The sequence below is a fragment of the Phyllobates terribilis genome, unplaced genomic scaffold, assembly GCF_046119375.1.
Source record: "Phyllobates terribilis strain yellow unplaced genomic scaffold, ASM4611937v1 Scaffold_8__6_contigs__length_399053987, whole genome shotgun sequence".
In the NCBI taxonomy this organism is placed as follows: Eukaryota; Metazoa; Chordata; class Amphibia; order Anura; family Dendrobatidae; genus Phyllobates; species Phyllobates terribilis.
This window is the reverse complement of record NW_027362768.1, coordinates 197,273,919-197,295,586: the sequence shown is the minus strand read 5'-3', so window position 1 is coordinate 197,295,586 and position 21,668 is coordinate 197,273,919. Positions and strand designations below refer to the sequence as shown.

General features: G+C 43.3%; 1 protein-coding gene across 1 annotated transcript in view; it reads left to right on the top strand.

The window, feature by feature from the left end:
* LOC141157720 (atrial natriuretic peptide receptor 1-like) overlaps window positions 1-21,668 on the top strand; it is a 127,099-nt gene that overhangs the window by 89,900 nt on the left and 15,531 nt on the right. Inside the window, exon 16 of the mRNA XM_073645266.1 lies at window positions 2,327-2,428. Coding sequence (XP_073501367.1) covers window positions 2,327-2,428 — 102 coding nt within the window. The remainder of the gene's footprint in view (window positions 1-2,326; window positions 2,429-21,668) is intronic.

Here is a 21,668-nt window from a genome sequence, read left to right as displayed (position 1 = left end):
TGTCCATCCAGTAAAAAGGCTAGAGAGCTTATACCTGCGGCAGCGGATCACACAGGAGGGGTGTCGTCATGTCGTTCGGTGGCTCCGTGTTTAGCAGAGCGCGGAGCACTAGAGGCAACAGAGACGTCGCGGGTGAACGCAGAGCCGGTAAAACAGAACCAGCGTAGGAGCCGGAGTCCATTTAATAATAATAATAATAATTTTTATTTATATAGCGCCAACATATTCCGCAGCACTTTACAGTTAAGCGGGGACATGTACAGACAATAAATTCAATACAAGGTGAGACAGTGAACAGTTACATCAGGAGCGAGGGTCCGGCTGCTCGCTGCTTACAGTCTACAAGGAAATGGGGGGACACAGTAGGTGGAAAGTGCTTGTTATTTCAGGTCTGGCAATTATAATAAGTCGGGATTATCATATAAGGCTGTATGATCCGGTCATCAGCCAGTATACGTGCAATACTCAATTACCGAGTGCAGTTATCGTGTGCATGGAGGGTGTAGAAACAAATGAACAGTAGGGGGCAGATTCTGAATAGTATTTTGGAGGGAACAGGGGAAAGTTAGTTTACTGGGTATTTGAGGTGGTCGGCTTGTTTAAAGAGATGGGTTTTTAAAGCGCGCTTGAAGACATCGGGGCTAGGCATCAATCGGATCGTCTGGGGTAGAGCATTCCAGAGAACTGGCGCAGCACGAGAGAAGTCTTGAAGCCGGAGGTGTGAGGTTCGGATTATGGGGGATGTTAGTCTTAGGTCATTTGTGGAACGGAGGGTACGTGTAGGACGATAGACTGAGATGAGAGAGGAGATATAAGGTGGTGCAGAACTGTGGAGAGCTTTGTGGGTGAGAGCGATGAGTTTATATTGGACACTGTAGCGAATGGGTAACCAGTGTAATGACTGGCACAAGGTGGAGGCATCGGTGAAGCGGCTGGACAGCAATACGACCCTGGCTGCCGCATTCAGGACAGATTGGAGAGGGGAAATTTTGGTAAGAGGAAGATCGATCAGAAGAGAGTTGCAGTAGTCCAGACGAGAGTGAATAAGAGCGACAGTAAGAGTTTTAGCAGTTTCCAAAGTGAGAAAAGATCGGATTCTGGAGATGTTTTTAAGATGCAGGTGACAAGAGCGGGTGAGTGATCGGATATAGGGAGTAAAGGAAAGGTTAGTGTCGAATATGACCCCAAGGCAGCGGGCGTGCTGCTGGGAGTTATGGTTGACCCCTCTAAGGTAATTTCGATGTTCGGTAGAGTTGGGTTAGTAGAGGGGGAAACACAAGAAGTTCAGTTTTGGAGAGATTCAGTTTAAGATAAAGGGAGGACATGATGTTAGACACAGCGGACAGACTATCCTTGGTATTTTGTATTAGGGTAGGGGTGATGTCAGGGGAAGAGGTGTATAATTGGGTGTCGTCAGCATAGAGATGATACTGGAACCCAAATCTGCTGATTGTTTGTCCAATAGGGGCAGTGTATAGAGAGAAGAGGAGGGGGCCTAGGACTGAGCCATGCGGACCCCGATAGTAAGGGGATGAGGAGGGGAAGAGGAGCCGGCAAAAGATACAGTGAAGGAGCGGTCAGAGAGGTAGGAGGAGAACCAGGAGAGAACGGTGTCCTTGAGGCCGATAGAGCGGAGCATAGTGAGGAGGAGCTGGTGATCCACAGTGTAGAATGCTGCAGAGAGATCCAGGAGATCAGCAGAGAGATCCAGGAGAATCAGCAGAGAGATCAAGGAGAATCAGCAGGGAGCAGTGACCATTGGATTTAGCTGTTAGTAGATCATTAGAGACAGTTTCAGTGGAATGTAAGGAGCGGAAACCAGATTGTAGAGGAGAGAGTTATCTGAGAGATAGCGGATTAGACGGCAGTGGACCAGGCGTTCCAGGAGTTTAGAGATGAAGGGAAGATTAGAGACCGGTCTGTAGTTAGCAGTGCAGTTCTCTTCTGTCAGATCTGCTGGACGGGTCCTTTTAGTTTCATCTTGGTATCAGTTTAGTGTCTGTTTTCTTATGTGCCCATTTTTTTCTACTGGACCCGGTACAAACAGCCATGTGAACAGAGACTTATGCCCCCCGCCTCTCCTGTCTGCCCCCATAAATATAACAACCTTCAATGTTTCTCCTCCTGTGCATTGGTTCCATCTGGTATTGCAGCTCAGCCCCATTTACAGCTGTAATACTAAATGTAGCCTGTAGAGAAGAGTGGCACTGTTTCTGGAGAAGAAGAAGCAGACCCATGTAATAATCGCAAGCCGCTGTGCTGAGTATATGAGGCTTTACAGATGTAAGACATCAGTGATCTCTGTCCTAACGCCGCTCATTCTCAGGGGGACGCTTACCTGAAAGATGCGACATGGAGACCGGAGATACCAGACCTGAGTGCGGGGAAAAGTGACCACGACTGCCCCAACCAGGCGGACTACTCCGAGGTCAGTCTCATGGGGGCTTTATTGTGGCTGCGGGGGCTGACTCCTAGGGGAGGTCTATGTTATCCCGAGTCTTTCATGATGAGTGATATATTAATGATTTGGGTTTGGCGGCAGCATCAGAAAACACACAGGGTTTGTCTGTAACAACCACAGAGACACATAGGTTTCCATAGGAGCTGCGTACAAAAAAGTAGTCTGAGATAACCTTACTCAGATTTCATCAAATGATCCTCCATGCTTTACACTGCAGCTTGAAAGGAAATACCAACAAGTAACCATCAGTCAAACGGGATATTAGTTTTAAAGAGTTTCACCAGGACTTGACCTTTAATATAGGCGATCAAAAACAGCACCTCCAAAGATCAACTGATTGAAGGGGCTGCAAAACTCTGGGGGGGCGCTGCGTCCCCTCCATTGTCCACAAGGCACATGCATACACTTGGCAGTGACAGCTATTACTTCTCCGATCATTCACTTAAATACGCAGACGTTGCAAAATGTGCATGGCACTGGCATGTCAGCGTGTGGAGCACACGGCGCGTGGAAACACACTGACATGTGCACAAACCCATAGATTTGAATGGGTGTACGTGTGTCAGTGTCTCCGGTATGTGTGGAAACTGTCACCACTCGTACTGGAAACACGGATGTGTGAAAGAGGCCTAAGCATGAGCTGCCAATGTCAGAGGTATAACCCCCATCATGTCCTCTCATAGGTGGCGGCACGCTGGCCTTAGGTTGGGTGGTGCCCAGTGAATTACCACCACATTACCATACAGTTCCTAAATAACAGTACTATATAGCGCCCATATGACACCACACAGACAGTAAAGTAGCCTGGTTTGGTTCCCAAGTATGAGATCTGGGGAACCAAGCTCTGGAAGAGTAGTGCCACTTTATGACCACAGGACCTGCACATCCCTACAGCTTGCCCTATTTAGAGGGGGGTAATGAAAGTGGAAAGGTGGCACTGCATTGAGAGGTGGCACTACATGAAGAAATGGCACTGCATGGTGAGGTGGCACTACATGGAGAGGTGGCACTGCATGGAGGGGTGGCACTACATGGAGAGGTGGCACTACATGGAGAGGTGGCACTGCATGGAGGGGTGGCACTACATGGAGAGGTGGCACTACATGGAGAGGTGGCACTGCATGGCGAGGTGGCACTGCATGGCGAGGTGGCACTAAATGGAGAGGTGGCACTGCATGGAGAGGTGGCACTGCATGAAGAGGTGGCACTGCATGGAGAGGTGGCACTGCATGGAGAGGTGGCATTACATGGGGAGGTGGCACTGCATGGAGAGTGGCACTGCATGGAGAGGTGGCACTGCATGGAGAGGTGGCATTACATGGGGAGGTGGCACTGCATGGTGAGGTGGCACTGCATGGACAGGTGGCATTACATGGGGATGTGGCACTGCATGGAGAGGTGGCATTACATGGAGAGGTGGCACTGCATGGAGAGGTGGCACTACATGGAGAGGTGGCACTGCATGGAGAGGTGGCACTGCATGGACAGGTGGCATTACATGGGGAGGTGGCACTGCATGGACAGGTGGCATTACATGGGGAGGTGGCACTGCATGGAGAGGTGGCACTACATGGAGAGGTGGCACTGCATGGAGAGGTGGCACTACATGGACAGGTGGCATTACATGGGGATGTGGCACTGCATGGAGAGGTGGCATTACATGGAGAGGTGGCACTGCATGGAGAGGTGGCACTACATGGAGAGGTGGCACTGCATGGAGAGGTGGCACTACATGGACAGGTGGCATTACATGGGGAGGTGGCACTGCATGGACAGGTGGCATTACATGGGGAGGTGGCACTGCATGGACAGGTGGCATTACATGGGCAGGTGGCACTGCATGGAGAGGTGGCACTGCATGGACAGGTGGCATTACATGGGGAGGTGGCACTGCAGGGACAGGTGGCATTACATGGGGAGGTGGCACTGCATGGACAGGTGGCATTACATGGGGAGGTGGCACTGCATGGAGAGGTGGCACTGCATGGACAGGTGGCATTACATGGGGAGGTGGCACTGCATGGAGAGGTGGCATTACATGGGGAGGTGGCACTGCATGGAGAGGTGGCATTACATGGGGAGGTGGCACTGCATGGACAGGTGGCATTACATGGACTGGTGGCACTGCATGGACAGGTGGCATTACATGGACAGGTGGCATTACATGGGGAGGTGGCATCCTCACCATACAGCTGCCATGGGCCCTTGGAGTCATGCTTGTCCCATCACATTTGCTGCTTGGCGGTGAAACCTGTGCATGGTCCCAAAACCAGAGCATTATGTCAATGGAGGCGTGGAGAGAAGTGTGTGATGGGGCAGCCAGATATCGGGCCCTCCTGTCCCGGGTGGCCCCATGTCCCACCTTCTTTGCCCCGATCCTCTTTGCTTGGCACAGATGTTTAGTGCAGCAGCTTCAGTCATCGGCCTGAGTCACCGGCGCCGCGGCCGTGTTTACTGGAGATGTCGGATGAGCGCTGACATCACCAAACATGAGCGATGCGTATAATACCGTATAACGGGGGCCTGCGTGTCCCACCACTAATGTTTAATCCAAAGATGAAGCAGAGTTTACACAGGAGATCAGCGTCGCCCGGAGATCAGCTGCACATGGTTTACAGGAACAACAAACATCATGATGGAGGAAATACAAATAGAAGATGTGTGGGAAGTGATAGAAAGAGGGGAGAGGGGTGCAAATGGGGATTTACCTCCAAAACTTACAAAACCCCTTTGAATATTATCCCCGAAATCAGCTGCATCAGTTATGGAGCACAGAATACCCCGGATACAGTGCAGATGTAGCAGAGGAGTATAATATATACCCCAGATACAGTGCAGATGTAGCACAGGGGTATAATACATACCCCAGATACAGTGCAGATGAAGCACAGGGGTATAATACATACCCCAGATACAGTGCAGATGTAGCACAGGGGTATAATACATACCCCAGATACAGTGCAGATGTAGCGCCGGAGTATAATATATACCCCAGATACAGTGCAGATGTAGCACAGGGGTATAATACATACCCAAGATACAGTGCAGATGTAGCGCCGGAGTATAATATATACCCCAGATACAGTGCAGATGTAGTGCCGGAGTATCATATATACCCCAGATACAGTGCAGATGTAGCACAGGGGTAAAATATATACCCCAGATACAGTGCAGATGTAGCACAGGGGTATAATACATACCCCAGATACAGTGCAGATGTAGCACAGGGGTATAATATATACCCCAGATACAGTGCAGATGTAGCACCGGAGAATAATATATACCCCAGATACAGTGCAGATGTAGCACCAGAGTATAATATATACCGCAGATACAGTGCAGATGTAGCACAGGGGTATAAAATATACCCCAGGTACAGTGCAGATGTAGCACAGGGTTATAATACATACCCCAGATACAGTGCAGATGTAGCACCGGAGAATAATATATACCCCAGATACAGTGCAGATGTAGCACCGGAGTATAATATATACCGCAGATACAGTGCAGATGTAGCACAGGGGTATAATATATACCCCAGGTACAGTGCAGATGTAGCACAGGGTTATAATACATACCCCAGATACAGTGCAGATGTAGCGCCGGAGTATAATACATACCGCAGATACAGTGCAGATGTAGCACAGGGGTATAATATATACGCCAGGTACAGTGCAGATGTAACACAGGGGTATAATATATACCCCAGATACAGTGCAGATGTAACACAGGGGTATAATATATACCCCAGATACAGTGCAGATGTAACACAGGGGTATAATATATACCCCAGGTACAGTGCAGATGTAGCACAGGGTTATAATACATACCCCAGATACAGTGCAGATGTAGCGCCGGAGTATAATACATACCGCAGATACAGTGCAGATGTAGCACAGGGGTATAATATATACCCCAGTTACAGTGCAGATGTAACACAGGGGTATAATATATACCCCAGATACAGCGCAGATGAAACACAGGGGTATAATATATACCCCAGATACAGAGCAGATGTAGCACCGGAGTATAATATATACCCCAGATACATTGCAGATGTAGCACCGGAGTATAATATGTACCCCAGGTACAGTGCAGATGTAGCACAGGGGTATAATATATACCCCAGATACAGTGCAGATGAAACACAGGGGTATAATATATACCCCAGATACAGGGCAGATGTAGCACCGGAGTATAATATATACCCCAGATACATTGCAGATGTAGCACCGGAGTATAATATGTACCCCAGGTACAGTGCAGATGTAACACAGGGGTATAATATATACCCCAGATACAGTGCAGATGTAGCACCGGAGTATAATATATACCCCAGATACAGTGCAGATATAGCACCGGAGTATAATATATACCCGAGATACAGCGCAGATGTAGCACAGGGATATAATATATACCCCAGATACAGTGCAGATGTAACAGGGGTATAATATATACCCCAGATACAGTGCAGATGTAACAGGGGTATAATATACACCCCAGATACAGTGCAGAAGTAGCACAGGAGTATAATATATACCAAAGTGCAGATGTAGCACCGGAGTATAATATATACCCCAGATACAGTGCAGATGTATAATATATACCCCAGATACAGTGAAGATGTAGAACAGGGGTAATATATATACCCCAGATACAGTGCAGATGTAACAGGGGTATAATATATACCCCAGATACAGTGCAGATGTAACAGGAGTATAATATATACCCCAGATACAGTGCAGAAGTAGCACCGGAGTATAATATATATCCCAGATAAAGTGCAGATGTAACACCGGAGTATAATATATACCCCAGATACAGTGCAGATGTAGCACAGGGGTATAATATGTACCCCAGGTAAAGTGCAGATGTAGCACCGGAGTATAATATATACCCCAGATACAGTGCAGATGTAGCACCGGAGTATAATATATACCGCAGATACAGTGCAGATGTAACAGGAGTATAATATATACCCCAGATACAGTGCAGATGTAACAGGAGTATAATATATACCCCAGATACAGTGCAGAAGTAGCACCGGAGTATAATATATACCCCAGATAAAGTGCAGATGTAACACCGGAGTATAATATATAGCCCAGATACAGTGCAGATGTAGCACAGGGGTATAATATATACCCCAGGTAAAGTGCAGATGTAGCACCGGAATATAATATATACCCCAGATACAGTGCAGATGAAGCGCCGGAGTATAATATATTCCCCAGATACAGTGCAGATGTAACACAGGGGTATAATATATACCCCAGATACAGAGCAAATGTAGCACCGGAGTATAATATATACCGCAGATACAGTGCAGATGTAACAGGAGTATAATATATACCCCAGATACAGTGCAGATGTAGCACCGGAGTATAATATATACCCCAGATACATTGCAGATGTAGCACCGGAGTATAATATGTACCCCAGGTACAGTGCAGATGTAACACAGGGGTATAATATATACCCCAGATACAGAGCAGATGTAGCACCGGAGTATAATATATACCCCAGATACAGTGCAGATGTAGCACCGGAGTATAATATATACCCCAGATACAGTGCAGATGTAGCACCGGAGTATAATATATACCCCAGATACAGTGCAGATGTAGCACCGGAGTATAATATATACCCCAGATACAGAGCAGATGTAGCACCGGAGTATAATATATACCGCAGATACAGTGCAGATATAGCACCGGAGTATAATATATACCCCAGATACAGCGCAGATGTAGCACAGGGATATAAAATATACCCCAGATACAGTGCAGATGTAACAGGGGTATAATATATACCCCAGATACAGTGCAGATGTAACAGGAGTATAATATATACCCTAGATACAGAGCAGATGTAGCACAGGGGTATAATATATACCCCAGGTAAAGTGCAGATGTAGCACCGGAGTATAATATATACCCCAGATACAGTGCAGATGAAGCGCCGGAGTATAATATATTCCCCAGATACAGTGCAGATGTAACACAGGGGTATAATATATACCCCAGATACAGAGCAGATGTAGCACCGGAGTATAATATATACCCCAGATACAGTGCAGATATAGCACCGGAGTATAATATATACCCAAGATACAGCGCAGATGTAGCACAGGGATATAATATATACCTCAGATACAGTGCAGATGTAACAGGGGTATAATATATACCCCAGATACAGTGCAGATGTAACACCGGAGTATAATATATAGCCCAGATACAGTGCAGATGTAGCACAGGGGTATAATATATACCCCAGGTAAAGTGCAGATGTAGCACCGGAGTATAATATATACCCCAGATACAGTGCAGATGAAGCGCCGGAGTATAATATATTCCCCAGATACAGTGCAGATGTAACACAGGGGTATAATATATACCCCAGATACAGAGCAGATGTAGCACCGGAGTATAATATATACCGCAGATACAGTGCAGATGTAACAGGAGTATAATATATACCCCAGATACAGTGCAGATGTAGCACCGGAGTATAATATGTACCCCAGGTACAGTGCAGATGTAACACAGGGGTATAATATATACCCCAGATACAGAGCAGATGTAGCACCGGAGTATAATATATACCCCAGATACAGTGCAGATATAGCACCGGAGTATAATATATACCCCAGATACAGCGCAGATGTAGCACAGGGATATAATATATACCCCAGATACAGTGCAGATGTAACAGGGGTATAATATATACCCCAGATACAGTGCAGATGTAACAGGAGTATAATATATACCCTAGATACAGAGCAGATGAAGAGCCGGAGTATAATATATACCCCAGATACAGTGCAGATGTAACAGGGGTATAATATATACCCCAGATACAGTGAAGATGTAACAGGAGTATAATATATACCCTAGATACAGTGAAGATGTAGCACAGGGATATAATATATACCCCAGATACAGTGCAGATGTAACAGGGGTATAATATATACCCCAGATACAGTGAAGATGTAACAGGAGTATAATATATACCCCAGATACAGTGCAGAAGTAGCACAGGAGTATAATATATACCAAAGTGCAGATGTAGCACCGGAGTATAATATATACCCCAGATACAGTGCAGATGTAACAGGAGTATAATATATACCCCAGATACAGTGAAGATGAAGCGCCGGAGTATAATAAATACCCCAGATACAGTGCAGATGTAGCACGGGAGTATAATATATATCCCAGATACAGTGCAGATGTAGCACAGGGGTATAATATATACCCCAGATACAGTGCAGATGTAACAGGAGTATAATATATACCCCAGATACAGTGCAGATATAGCACCGGAGTATAATATATACCCCAGATACAATGCAGATGTAACAGGAGTATAATATATACCCCAGATACAGAGCAGAAGTAGCACAGGAGTATAATATATACCAAAGTGCAGATGTAGCACCGGAGTATAATATATACACCAGATACAGTGCAGATGTAACAGGAGTATAATATATACCCCAGATACAGTGCAGAAGTAGCACAGGAGTATAATATATACCAAAGTGCAGATGTAGCACCGGAGTATAATATATACACCAGATACAGTGCAGATGTAACAGGAGTATAATATATACCCCAGATACAGTGCAGAAGTAGCACAGGAGTATAATATATACCAAAGTGCAGATGTAGCACCGGAGTATAATATATACACCAGATACAGTGCAGATGTAACAGGAGTATAATATATACCCCAGATACAGTGAAGATGAAGCGCCGGAGTATAATATATACCCCAGATACAGTGCAGATGTAGCACGGGAGTATAATATATATCCCAGATACAGTGCAGATGTAGCACAGGGGTATAATATATACCCCAGATACAGTGCAGATGTAACAGGAGTATAATATATACCCCAGATACAGTGCAGATATAGCACCGGAGTATAATATATACCCCAGATACAAAGCAGATGTAACAGGAGTATAATATATACCCCAGATACAGAGCAGATGAAGCGCCGGAGTATAATATATACCCCACATACAGTGCAGATGTAGCACCGGAGTATAATATATACCCCAGATACAGTGCAGATGTAACACAGGGGTATAATATATACCCCAGATACAGAGCAGATGTAGCACCGGAGTATAATATATACCCCAGATACAGTGCAGATGTAGCACCGGAGTATAATATGTACCCCAGGTACAGTGCAGATGTAACACAGGGGTATAATATATACCCCAGATACAGTGCAGATGTAGCACCGGAGTATAATATATACCCCAGATACAGTGCAGATGTAGCACCGGAGTATAATATATACCCCAGATACAGTGCAGATATAGCACCGGAGTATAATATATACCCCAGATACAGCGCAGATGTAGCACAGGGATATAATATATACCCCAGATACAGTGCAGATGTAACAGGGGTATAATATATACCCCAGATACAGTGCAGATGTAACAGGAGTATAATATATACCCTAGATACAGTGAAGATGTAGCACAGGGATATAATATATACCCCAGATGCAGTGCAGATGTAACAGGAGTATAATATATACCCCAGATACAGTGCAGATGTAACAGGAGTATAATATATACCCTAGATACAGTGAAGATGTAGCACAGGGATATAATATATACCCAGATACAGTGAAGATGTAGCAGGAGTATAATATATACCCCAGATACAGTGCAGAAGTAGCACAGGAGTATAATATATACCAAAGTGCAGATGTAGCACCGGAGTATAATATATACCCCAGATACAGTGCAGATGTAACAGGGGTATAATATATACCCCAGATACAGTGCAAATGTAACAGGAGTATAATATATACCCTAGATACAGTGAAGATGTAGCACAGGGATATAATATATACCCCAGATACAGTGAAGATGTAACAGGAGTATAATATATACCCCAGATACAGTGCAGAAGTAGCACAGGAGTATAATATATACCAAAGTGCAGATGTAGCACCGGAGTATAATATATACCCCAGATACAGTGAAGATGTAACAGGAGTATAATATATACCCCAGATACAGAGCAGATGAAGCGCCGGAGTATAATATATACCCCAGATACAGTGCAGATGTAGCACCGGAGTATAATATATACCCCAGATACAGTGCAGATGTAGCACAGGGATATAATATATACCCCAGATACAGTGCAGATGTAACACAGGGGTATAATATATACCCCAGATACAGTGCAGATGTAGCACCGGAGTATAATATGTACCCCAGGTACAGTGCAGATGTAACACAGGGGTATAATATATACCCCAGATACAGTGCAGATGTAGCACCGGAGTATAATATATACCCCAGATACATTGCAGATGTAGCACCGGAGTATAATATATACCCCAGATACAGTGAAGATATAGCACCGGAGTATAATATATACCCCAGATACAGCGCAGATGTAGCACAGGGATATAATATATACCCCAGATACAGTGCAGGTGTAACAGGGGTATAATATATACCCCAGATACAGTGCAGATGTAACAGGGTTATAATATACACCCCAGACACAGTGCAGAAGTAGCACAGGAGTATAATATATACCCCAGATACAGTGCAGATGTAACAGGAGTATAATATATACCCCAGATACAGTGAAGATGTAGAACAGGGGTAATATATATACCCCAGATACAGTGCAGATGTAACAGGGGTATAATATATACCCCAGATACAGTGCAGATGTAACAGGAGTATAATATATACCCCAGATACAGTGCAGAAGTAGCACCGGAGTATAATATATAGCCCAGGTACAGTGCAGATGTAGCACCGGAGTATAATATATACCCCAGATACAGTGCAGATGTAACAGGAGTATAATATATACCCCAGGTACAGTGCAGATGTAGCACCGGAGTATAATATATACCCCAGATACAGTGCAGATGTAACAGGAGTATAATATATACCCCAGATACAGTGCAGAAGTAGCACCGGAGTATAATATATACCCCAGGTAAAGTGCAGATGTAACACCGGAGTATAATATATACCCCAGATACAGTGCAGATGTAGCACAGGGGTATAATATATACCCCAGGTAAAGTGCAGTTGTAGCACCGGAGTATAATATATACCCCAGATACAATGCAGATGAAGCGCCGTAGTATAATATATTCCCCAGATACAGTGCAGATGTAACACAGGGGTATAATATATACCCCAGATACAGAGCAGATGTAGCACCGGAGTATAATATATACCGCAGATACAGTGCAGATGTAACGGGAGTATAATATATACCCCAGATACAGTGCAGATGTAGCACCGGAGTATAATATGTACCCCAGGTACAGTGCAGATGTAACGCAGGGGTATAATATATACCCCAGATACAGAGCAGATGTAGCACCGGAGTATAATATATACCCCAGATACAGTGCAGATATAGCACCGGAGTATAATATATACCCCAGATACAGCGCAGATGTAGCACAGGGATATAATATATACCCCAGTTACAGTGCAGATGTAACAGGGGTGTAATATATACCCCAGATACAGTGCAGATGTAACAGGAGTATAATATATACCCTAGATACAGTGAAGATGTAGCACAGGGATATAATATATACCCCAGATACAGTGCAGATGTAACACGGGTATAATATATACTCCAGATACAGTGCAGATGTAACAGGAGTATAATATGTACCCCAGATACAGTGCAGAAGTAGCACAGGAGTATAATATATACCAAAGTGCAGATGTAGCACCGGAGTATAATATATACCCCAGATACAGTGCAGATGTAACAGGAGTATAATATATACCCCAGATACAGTGAAGATGTAGCACAGGGATATAATATATACCCCAGATACAGTGCAGATGTAACAGGGGTATAATATATACCCCAGATACAGTGCAGATGTAACAGGAGTATAATATATACCCCAGATACAGTGCAGAAGTAGCACCGGAGTATAATATATACCCCAGGTACAGTGCAGATGTAACAGGAGTATAATATATACCCCAGATACAGTGCAGAAGTAGCACCGGAGTATAATATATACCCCAGATACAGTGCAGAAGTAGCACCGGAGTATAATATATACCCCAGATACAGTGCAGATGAAGCGCCGAAGTATAATATATTCCCCAGATACAGTGCAGATGTAGCACAGGGGTATAATATATACCCCAGATACAGTGCAGATGTAACACAGGGGTATAATATATACCCCAGATACAGTGCAGATGTAGCACAGGGGTATAATATATACCCCAGATACAGTGCAGATGTAACACAGGGGTATAATATATACCCCAGATACAGTGCAGATGTAGCACAGGGGTATAATATATACCCCAGATACAGTGCAGATGTAACACAGGGGTATAATATATACCCCAGATACAGTGCAGATGTAGCACCGGAGTATAATATATACCCCAGATACAGTGCAGATATAGCACCGGAGTATAATATATACCCCAGATACAGCGCAGATGTAGCACAGGGATATAATATATACCCCAGATACAGTGCAGATGTAACAGGGGTATAATATATACCCCAGATACAGTGCAGATGTAACAGGAGTATAATATATACCAAAGTGCAGATTTAGCACCGGAGTATAATATATACCCCAGATACAGTGCAGATGTAACAGGAGTATAATATATACCCCAGATACAGTGAAGATATAGCACAGGGATATAATATATACCCCAGATACAGTGCAGATGTAACAGGGGTATAAAATATACCCCAGATACAGTGCAGATGTAACAGGAGTATAATATATACCCCAGATACAGTGCAGAAGTAGCACCGGAGTATAATATGTACCCCAGATACAGTGCAGATGTAACACCGGAGTATAATATATACCCCAGATACAGAGCAGATGTAGCAAAGGGATATAATATATACCCCAGGTACAGTGCAGATGTAACACCGGAGTATAATATATACCCCAGATACAGTGCAGATGTAGCACAGGGGTATAATATATACCCCAGGTACAGTGCAGATGTAGTGCCGGAGTATAATATATACCCCAGATACAGTGCAGATGTAACAGGAGTATAATATATACCCCAGATACAGTGCAGATGTAGCACAGGGGTATAATATATACCGCAGATACAGTGCAGATGTAGCACAGGGGTATAATATATACCCCAGGTACAGTGCAGATGTAGCACCGGAGTATAATATATACCCCAGATACAGTGCAGATGTAGCACAGGGGTATAATATATACCCCAGGTACAGTGCAGATGTAGTGCCGGAGTATAATATATAACCCAGATACAGTGAAGATGTAGCACAGAAGTATAATATATACCCAAGATACAGTGCAGATGTAGCGCCGGAGTATAATATATACCCCAGATACAGTGCAGATGTAACAGGAGTATAATATATACCCCAGATACAGTGCAGATGTAGCACAGGGATATAATATATACCCCAGATACAGTGCAGATGTAGCACAGGGGTATAATATATACCCCGGATAAAGAGCAGATATAGCACCGGAGTATAATATATACCCCAGATACAGCGCAGATGTAGCACAGGGATATAATATATGCCCCAGATACAGTGCAGATGTAACAGGGGTATAATATATACCCCAGATAGAGTGCAGATGTAACAGGAGTATAATATATACCTCAGATACAGTGCAGATGTAGCACAGGGATATAATATATACCCCAGATACAGTGCAGATGTAGCACAGGGGTATAATATATACCCCAGATACAGTGCAGATGTAGCACAGAAGTATAATATATACCCCAGATACAGTGCAGATATAGCACCGGAGTATACTATATACCCCAGATACAGTGCAGATGTAGCACAGAAGTATAATATATACCCCAGATACAGTGCAGATGTAGCACAGGGGTATGATATATACCCCAGATATAGTGCAGATGTAACACAGGGGTATAATATATACCCCAGATACAGTGCAGATGTAGCACAGGGGTATAATATATACCCCAGATGCAGTGCAGATGTAACACAGGGGTATAATATATACCCCAGATACAGTGCAGATGTAGCACAGGGATATAATATATACCCCAGATACAGTGCAGATGTAGCACAGGGGTATAATATATACCCAGATACAGTGCAGATGTAACAGGAGTATAATATATACCCCAGATACAGAGCAGATGAAGAGCCGGAGTATAATATATACCCCAGATACAGTGTAGATGTAACACAGGGGTATAATATATACCCCAGATACAGAGCAGATGTAACAAGAGTATAATATATACCCCAGATATAGTGCAGATGTAACAGGAGTATAATATATACCCCAGATACAGTGCAGATGTAACAGGAGTATAATATATACCCCAGATACAGAGCAGATGTAACAGGAGTATAATATATACCCCAGATACAGTGCAGATGTAACAGGAGTATAATATATACCCCAGATACAGAGCAGATGAAGCGCCGGAGTATAATATATATCCCACAAACAGTGCAGATGTAGCACCGGAGTATAATATATACCCCAGATACAGTGCAGATGTAGCACAGGGGTATAATATATACCCCAGATACAGTGCAGATGTAACAGGAGTATAATATATACCCCAGATACAGAGCAGATGTAACAGGAGTATAATATATACCCCAGATACAGTGCAGATGTAACAGGAGTATAATATATACCCCAGATACAGTGCAGATGTAGCACAGGGGTATAATATATACCCCAGATACAGTGCAGATGTAACAGGAGTATAATATATACCCCAGATACAGTGCAGATGTAACAGGAGTATAATATATACCCCAGATACAGTGCAGATGTAACAGGAGTATAATATATACCCCAGATACAGAGCAGATGAAGAGCCGGAGTATAATATATACCCCAGATACAGTGTAGATGTAACACAGGGGTATAATATATACCCCAGATACAGTGCAGATGTAACAAGAGTATAATATATACCCCAGATATAGTGCAGATGTAACAGGAGTATAATATATACCCCAGATACAGTGTAGATGTAACACAGGGGTATAATATATACCCCAGATACAGTGCAGATGTAACAGGAGTATAATATATACCCCAGATACAGAGCAGATGAAGAGCCGGAGTATAATATATACCCCAGATACAGTGTAGATGTAACACAGGGGTATAATATATACCCCAGATACAGAGCAGATGTAACAAGAGTATAATATATACCCCAGATATAGTGCAGATGTAACAGGAGTATAATATATACCCCAGATACAGTGCAGATGTAACAGGAGTATAATATATACCCCAGATACAGAGCAGATGTAACAGGAGTATAATATATACCCCAGATACAGTGCAGATGTAACAGGAGTATAATATATACCCCAGATACAGAGCAGATGAAGCGCCGGAGTATAATATATACCCCAGAAACAGTGCAGATGTAGCACCGGAGTATAATATATACCCCAGATACAGTGCAGATGTAGCACAGGGGTATAATATATACCCCAGATACAGTGCAGATGTAACAGGAGTATAATATATACCCCAGATACAGAGCAGATGTAACAGGAGTATAATATATACCCCAGATACAGTGCAGATGTAACAGGAGTATAATATATACCCCAGATACAGTGCAGATGTAGCACAGGGGTATAATATATACCCCAGATACAGTGCAGATGTAACAGGAGTATAATATATACCCCAGATACAGTGCAGATGTAACAGGAGTATAATATATACCCCAGATACAGTGCAGATGTAACAGGAGTATAATATATACCCCAGATACAGAGCAGATGAAGCGCCGGAGTATAATATATACCCCAGATACAGTGCAGATGTAGCACCGGAGTATAATATATACCCCAGATACAGTGCAGATGTAGCACAGGGGTATAATATATACCCCAGATACAGTGCAGATGTAACAGGAGTATAATATATACCCGAGATACAGTGCAGATGTAGCACCAGAGTATAATATATACCCCACATACAGTGCAGATGTAGCACAGGGGTATAATATATACCCCAGATACAGTGCAGATGTAACAGGAGTATAATATATACCCCAGATACAGTGCAGATGTAACAGGAGTATAATATATACCCCAGATACAGAGCAGATGTAACAGGAGTATAATATATACCCCAGATACAGTGCAGATGTAACAGGAGTATAATATATACCCCAGATACAGAGCAGATGAAGCGCCGGAGTATAATATATACCCCAGATATAGTGCAGATGTAGCGCAGGGATATAATATATACTCCAGATACAGTGCAGATGTAACACAGGGGTATAATATATACCCCAGATACAGAGCAGATGTAGCGCCGGAGTATAATATATACCCCAGATACAGTGCAGATGTAGCACAGGGGTATAATATATACCCCAGATACAGTGCAGATGTAGCGCCGGAGTATAATATATACCCCAGATACAGTGCAGATGTAGCACAGGGGTATAATATATACCCCAGATACAGTGCAGATGTAGCGCCGGAGTATAATATATACCCCAGATACAGTGCAGATGTAGAGCCGGAGTATAATATATACCCCAGATACAGTGCAGATGTAGCACAGGGGTATAATATATACCCCAGTTACAGTGCAGATGTAGCACAGGGATATAATATATACCCCAGATACAGTGCAGATGTAACAGGGGTATAATATATTCCCCAGATACAGTGCAGATGTAACAGGAGTATAATATATACCCAAGATACAGTGCAGATGTAGCACAGGGGTATAATATATACCCCAGATACCGAGCAGATGTAGCACAGGGATATAATATATACCCCAGATACAGTGCAGATGTAACACAGGGGTATGATATATACCCCAGATATAGTGCAGATGTAGCGCAGGGATATAATATATACCCCAGATACAGTGCAGATGTAACACAGGGGTATAATATATACGCCAGATACAGAGCAGATGTAGCACAGGGGTATAATACATACCCCAGATACAGTGCAGATGTAGCGCCGGAGTATAATATATACCCCAGATACAGTGCAGATATAGCGCCGGAGTATAATATATGCCCCAGATACAGTGCAGATGTAGTACAGGGGTATAATACATACCCAAGATACAGTGCAGATGCAGCGCCGGAGTATAATATATATCCCAGATACAGTGCAGATGTAGCGCCGGAGTATAATATATGCCCCAGATACAGTGCAGATGTAGTACAGGGGTATAATACATACCCCAGATACAGTGCAGATGTAGCGCCGGAGTATAATATATACCCCAGGTACAGTGCAGATGTAGCACAGGGATATAATATATACCCCAGATACAGTGCAGATGTAGCACAGGGGTATAATATATACCCCAGGTACAGTGCAGATGTAGTGCCGGAGTATAATATATACCCCAGATACAGTGCAGATGTAGCACAGAAGTATAATATATACCCAAGATACAGTGAAGATATAGCACCGGAGTATAATATATACCCCAGATACAGTGCAGTTGTAGTACAGGGATATAATATATGCCCCAGATACAGTGCAGATGTAACAGGGGTATAATATATACCCCAGATAGAGTGCAGATGTAACAGGAGTATAATATATACCTCAGATACAGTGCAGATGTAGCACAGAAGTATAATATATACCCCAGATACAGTGCAGATATAGCACCGGAGTATAATATATACCCCAGATACAGTGCAGATGTAGCACAGAAGTATAATATATACCCCAGATACAGTGCAGATGTAGCACAGGGGTATGATATATACCCCAGATATAGTGCAGATGTAGTGCCGGATTATAATATATACCCCAGATACAGTGCAGATGTAACACAGGGTTATAATATATACCCCAGATACAGTGCAGATGTAGCACAGGGATATAATATATACCCCAGATACAGTGCAGATGTAGCACAGGGGTATAATATATACCCCACATACAGTGCAGATGTAGCACAGGGGTATAATATATACCCCAGATACAGTGCAGATGTAGCACAGGGGTATAATATATACCCCAGATACAGTGCAGATGTAACAGGAGTATAATATATACCCCAGATACAGAGCAGATGAAGAGCCGGAGTATAATATATACCCCAGATACAGTGCAGATGTAACACCGGAGTATAATATATACCCCAGATACAGAGCAGATGTAACAAGAGTATAATATATACCCCAGATACAGTGCAGATGTAACAGGAGTATAATATATACCCCAGATATAGTGCAGATGTAACAGGAGTATAATATATACCCCAGATACAGAGCAGATGTAACAGGAGTATAATATATACCCCAGATACAGAGCAGATGTAACAGGAGTATAATATATACCCCAGATACAGAGCAGATGAAGCGCCGGAGTATAATATATACCCCAGATACAGTGCAGATGTAGCACCGGAGTATAATATATACCCCAGATACAGTGCAGATGTAGCACAGGGGTATAATATATACCCCAGATACAGTGCAAATGTAACAGGAGTATAATATATACCCCAGATACAGAGCAGATGTAACAGGAGTATAATATATACCCCAGATACAGAGCAGATGAAGCGCCGGAGTATAATATATACCCCAGATACAGTGCAGATGTAGCGCCGGAGTATAATATATACCCCAGATACAGTGCAGATGTAGCCCAGGGGTATAATATATACCCCAGATACAGTGCAGATGTAACAGGAGTATAATATATACCCCAGATACAGTGCAGATGTAGCACCGGAGTATAATATATACCCCAGATACAGTGCAGATGTAGCACAGGGGTATAATATATACCCCAGATACAGTGCAGATGTAACAGGAGTATAATATATACCCCAGATACAGTGCAGATGTAACAGGAGTATAATATATACCCCAGATACAGAGCAGATGTAACAGGAGTATAATATATACCCCAGATACAGTGCAGATGTAACAGGAGTATAATATATACCCCAGATACAGAGCAGATGAAGCGCCGGAGTATAATATATACCCCAGATACAGTGCAGATGTAACACAGGGGTATGATATATACCCCAGATATAGTGCAGATGTATCGCAGGGATATAATATATACCCCAGATACAGTGCAGATGTAGTACAGGGGTATAATATATACCCCAGATACAGTGCAGATGTAGCACAGGGGTATAATATATACCCCAGATACAGTGCAGATGTAGAGCCGGAGTATAATATATACCCCAGATACAGTGCAGATGTAGCGCCGGAGTATAATATATACCCCAGATAGAGTGCAGATGCAGCGCCGGAGTATAATATATACCCCAGATACAGTCCAGATGTAGTACAGGGGTATAATATATACCCCAGATACAGTGCAGATGTAGCGCCGGAGTATAATATATGCCCCAGATACAGTGCAGATGTAGTACAGGGGTATAATACATACCCCAGATACAGTGCAGATGTAGCGCCGGAGTATAATATATACCCCAGGTACAGTGATGATGTAGCACAGGGATATCATATATACCCCAGATACAGTGCAGATGTAACACAGGGGTATAATATATACCCCGGATACAGTGCAGATGTAACACAGGGGTATAACATATACCCCAGGTACAGTGCAGATGTAGCACAGGGATATAATATATACCCCAGATACAGTGCAGATGTAGCGCCGGAGTATAATATATACCCCAGATACAGTGCAGATGTAGCACAGGGGTATAATATATACCCCAGTTACAGTGCAGATGTAGCACAGGGATATAATATATACCCCAGATACAGTGCAGATGTAACAGGGGTATAATATATTCCCCAGATACAATGCAGATGTAACAGGAGTATAATATATACCCAAGATACAGTGCAGATGTAGCACAGGGGTATAATATATACCCCAGATACAGTGCAGATGTAGCACAGGGGTATAATATACACCCCAGATACAGTGCAGATGTAGCACAGGGATATAATATATACCCCAGATACAGTGCAGGTGTAACACAGGGGTATGATATATACCCCAGATATAGTGCAGATGTAGCGCAGGGATATAATATATACCCCAGATACAGTGCAGATGTAACACAGGGGTATAATATATACCCCAGATACAGTGCAAATGTAGCGCCGGAGTATAATATATACCCCAGATACAGTGCAGATGTAGTACAGGGGTATAATAC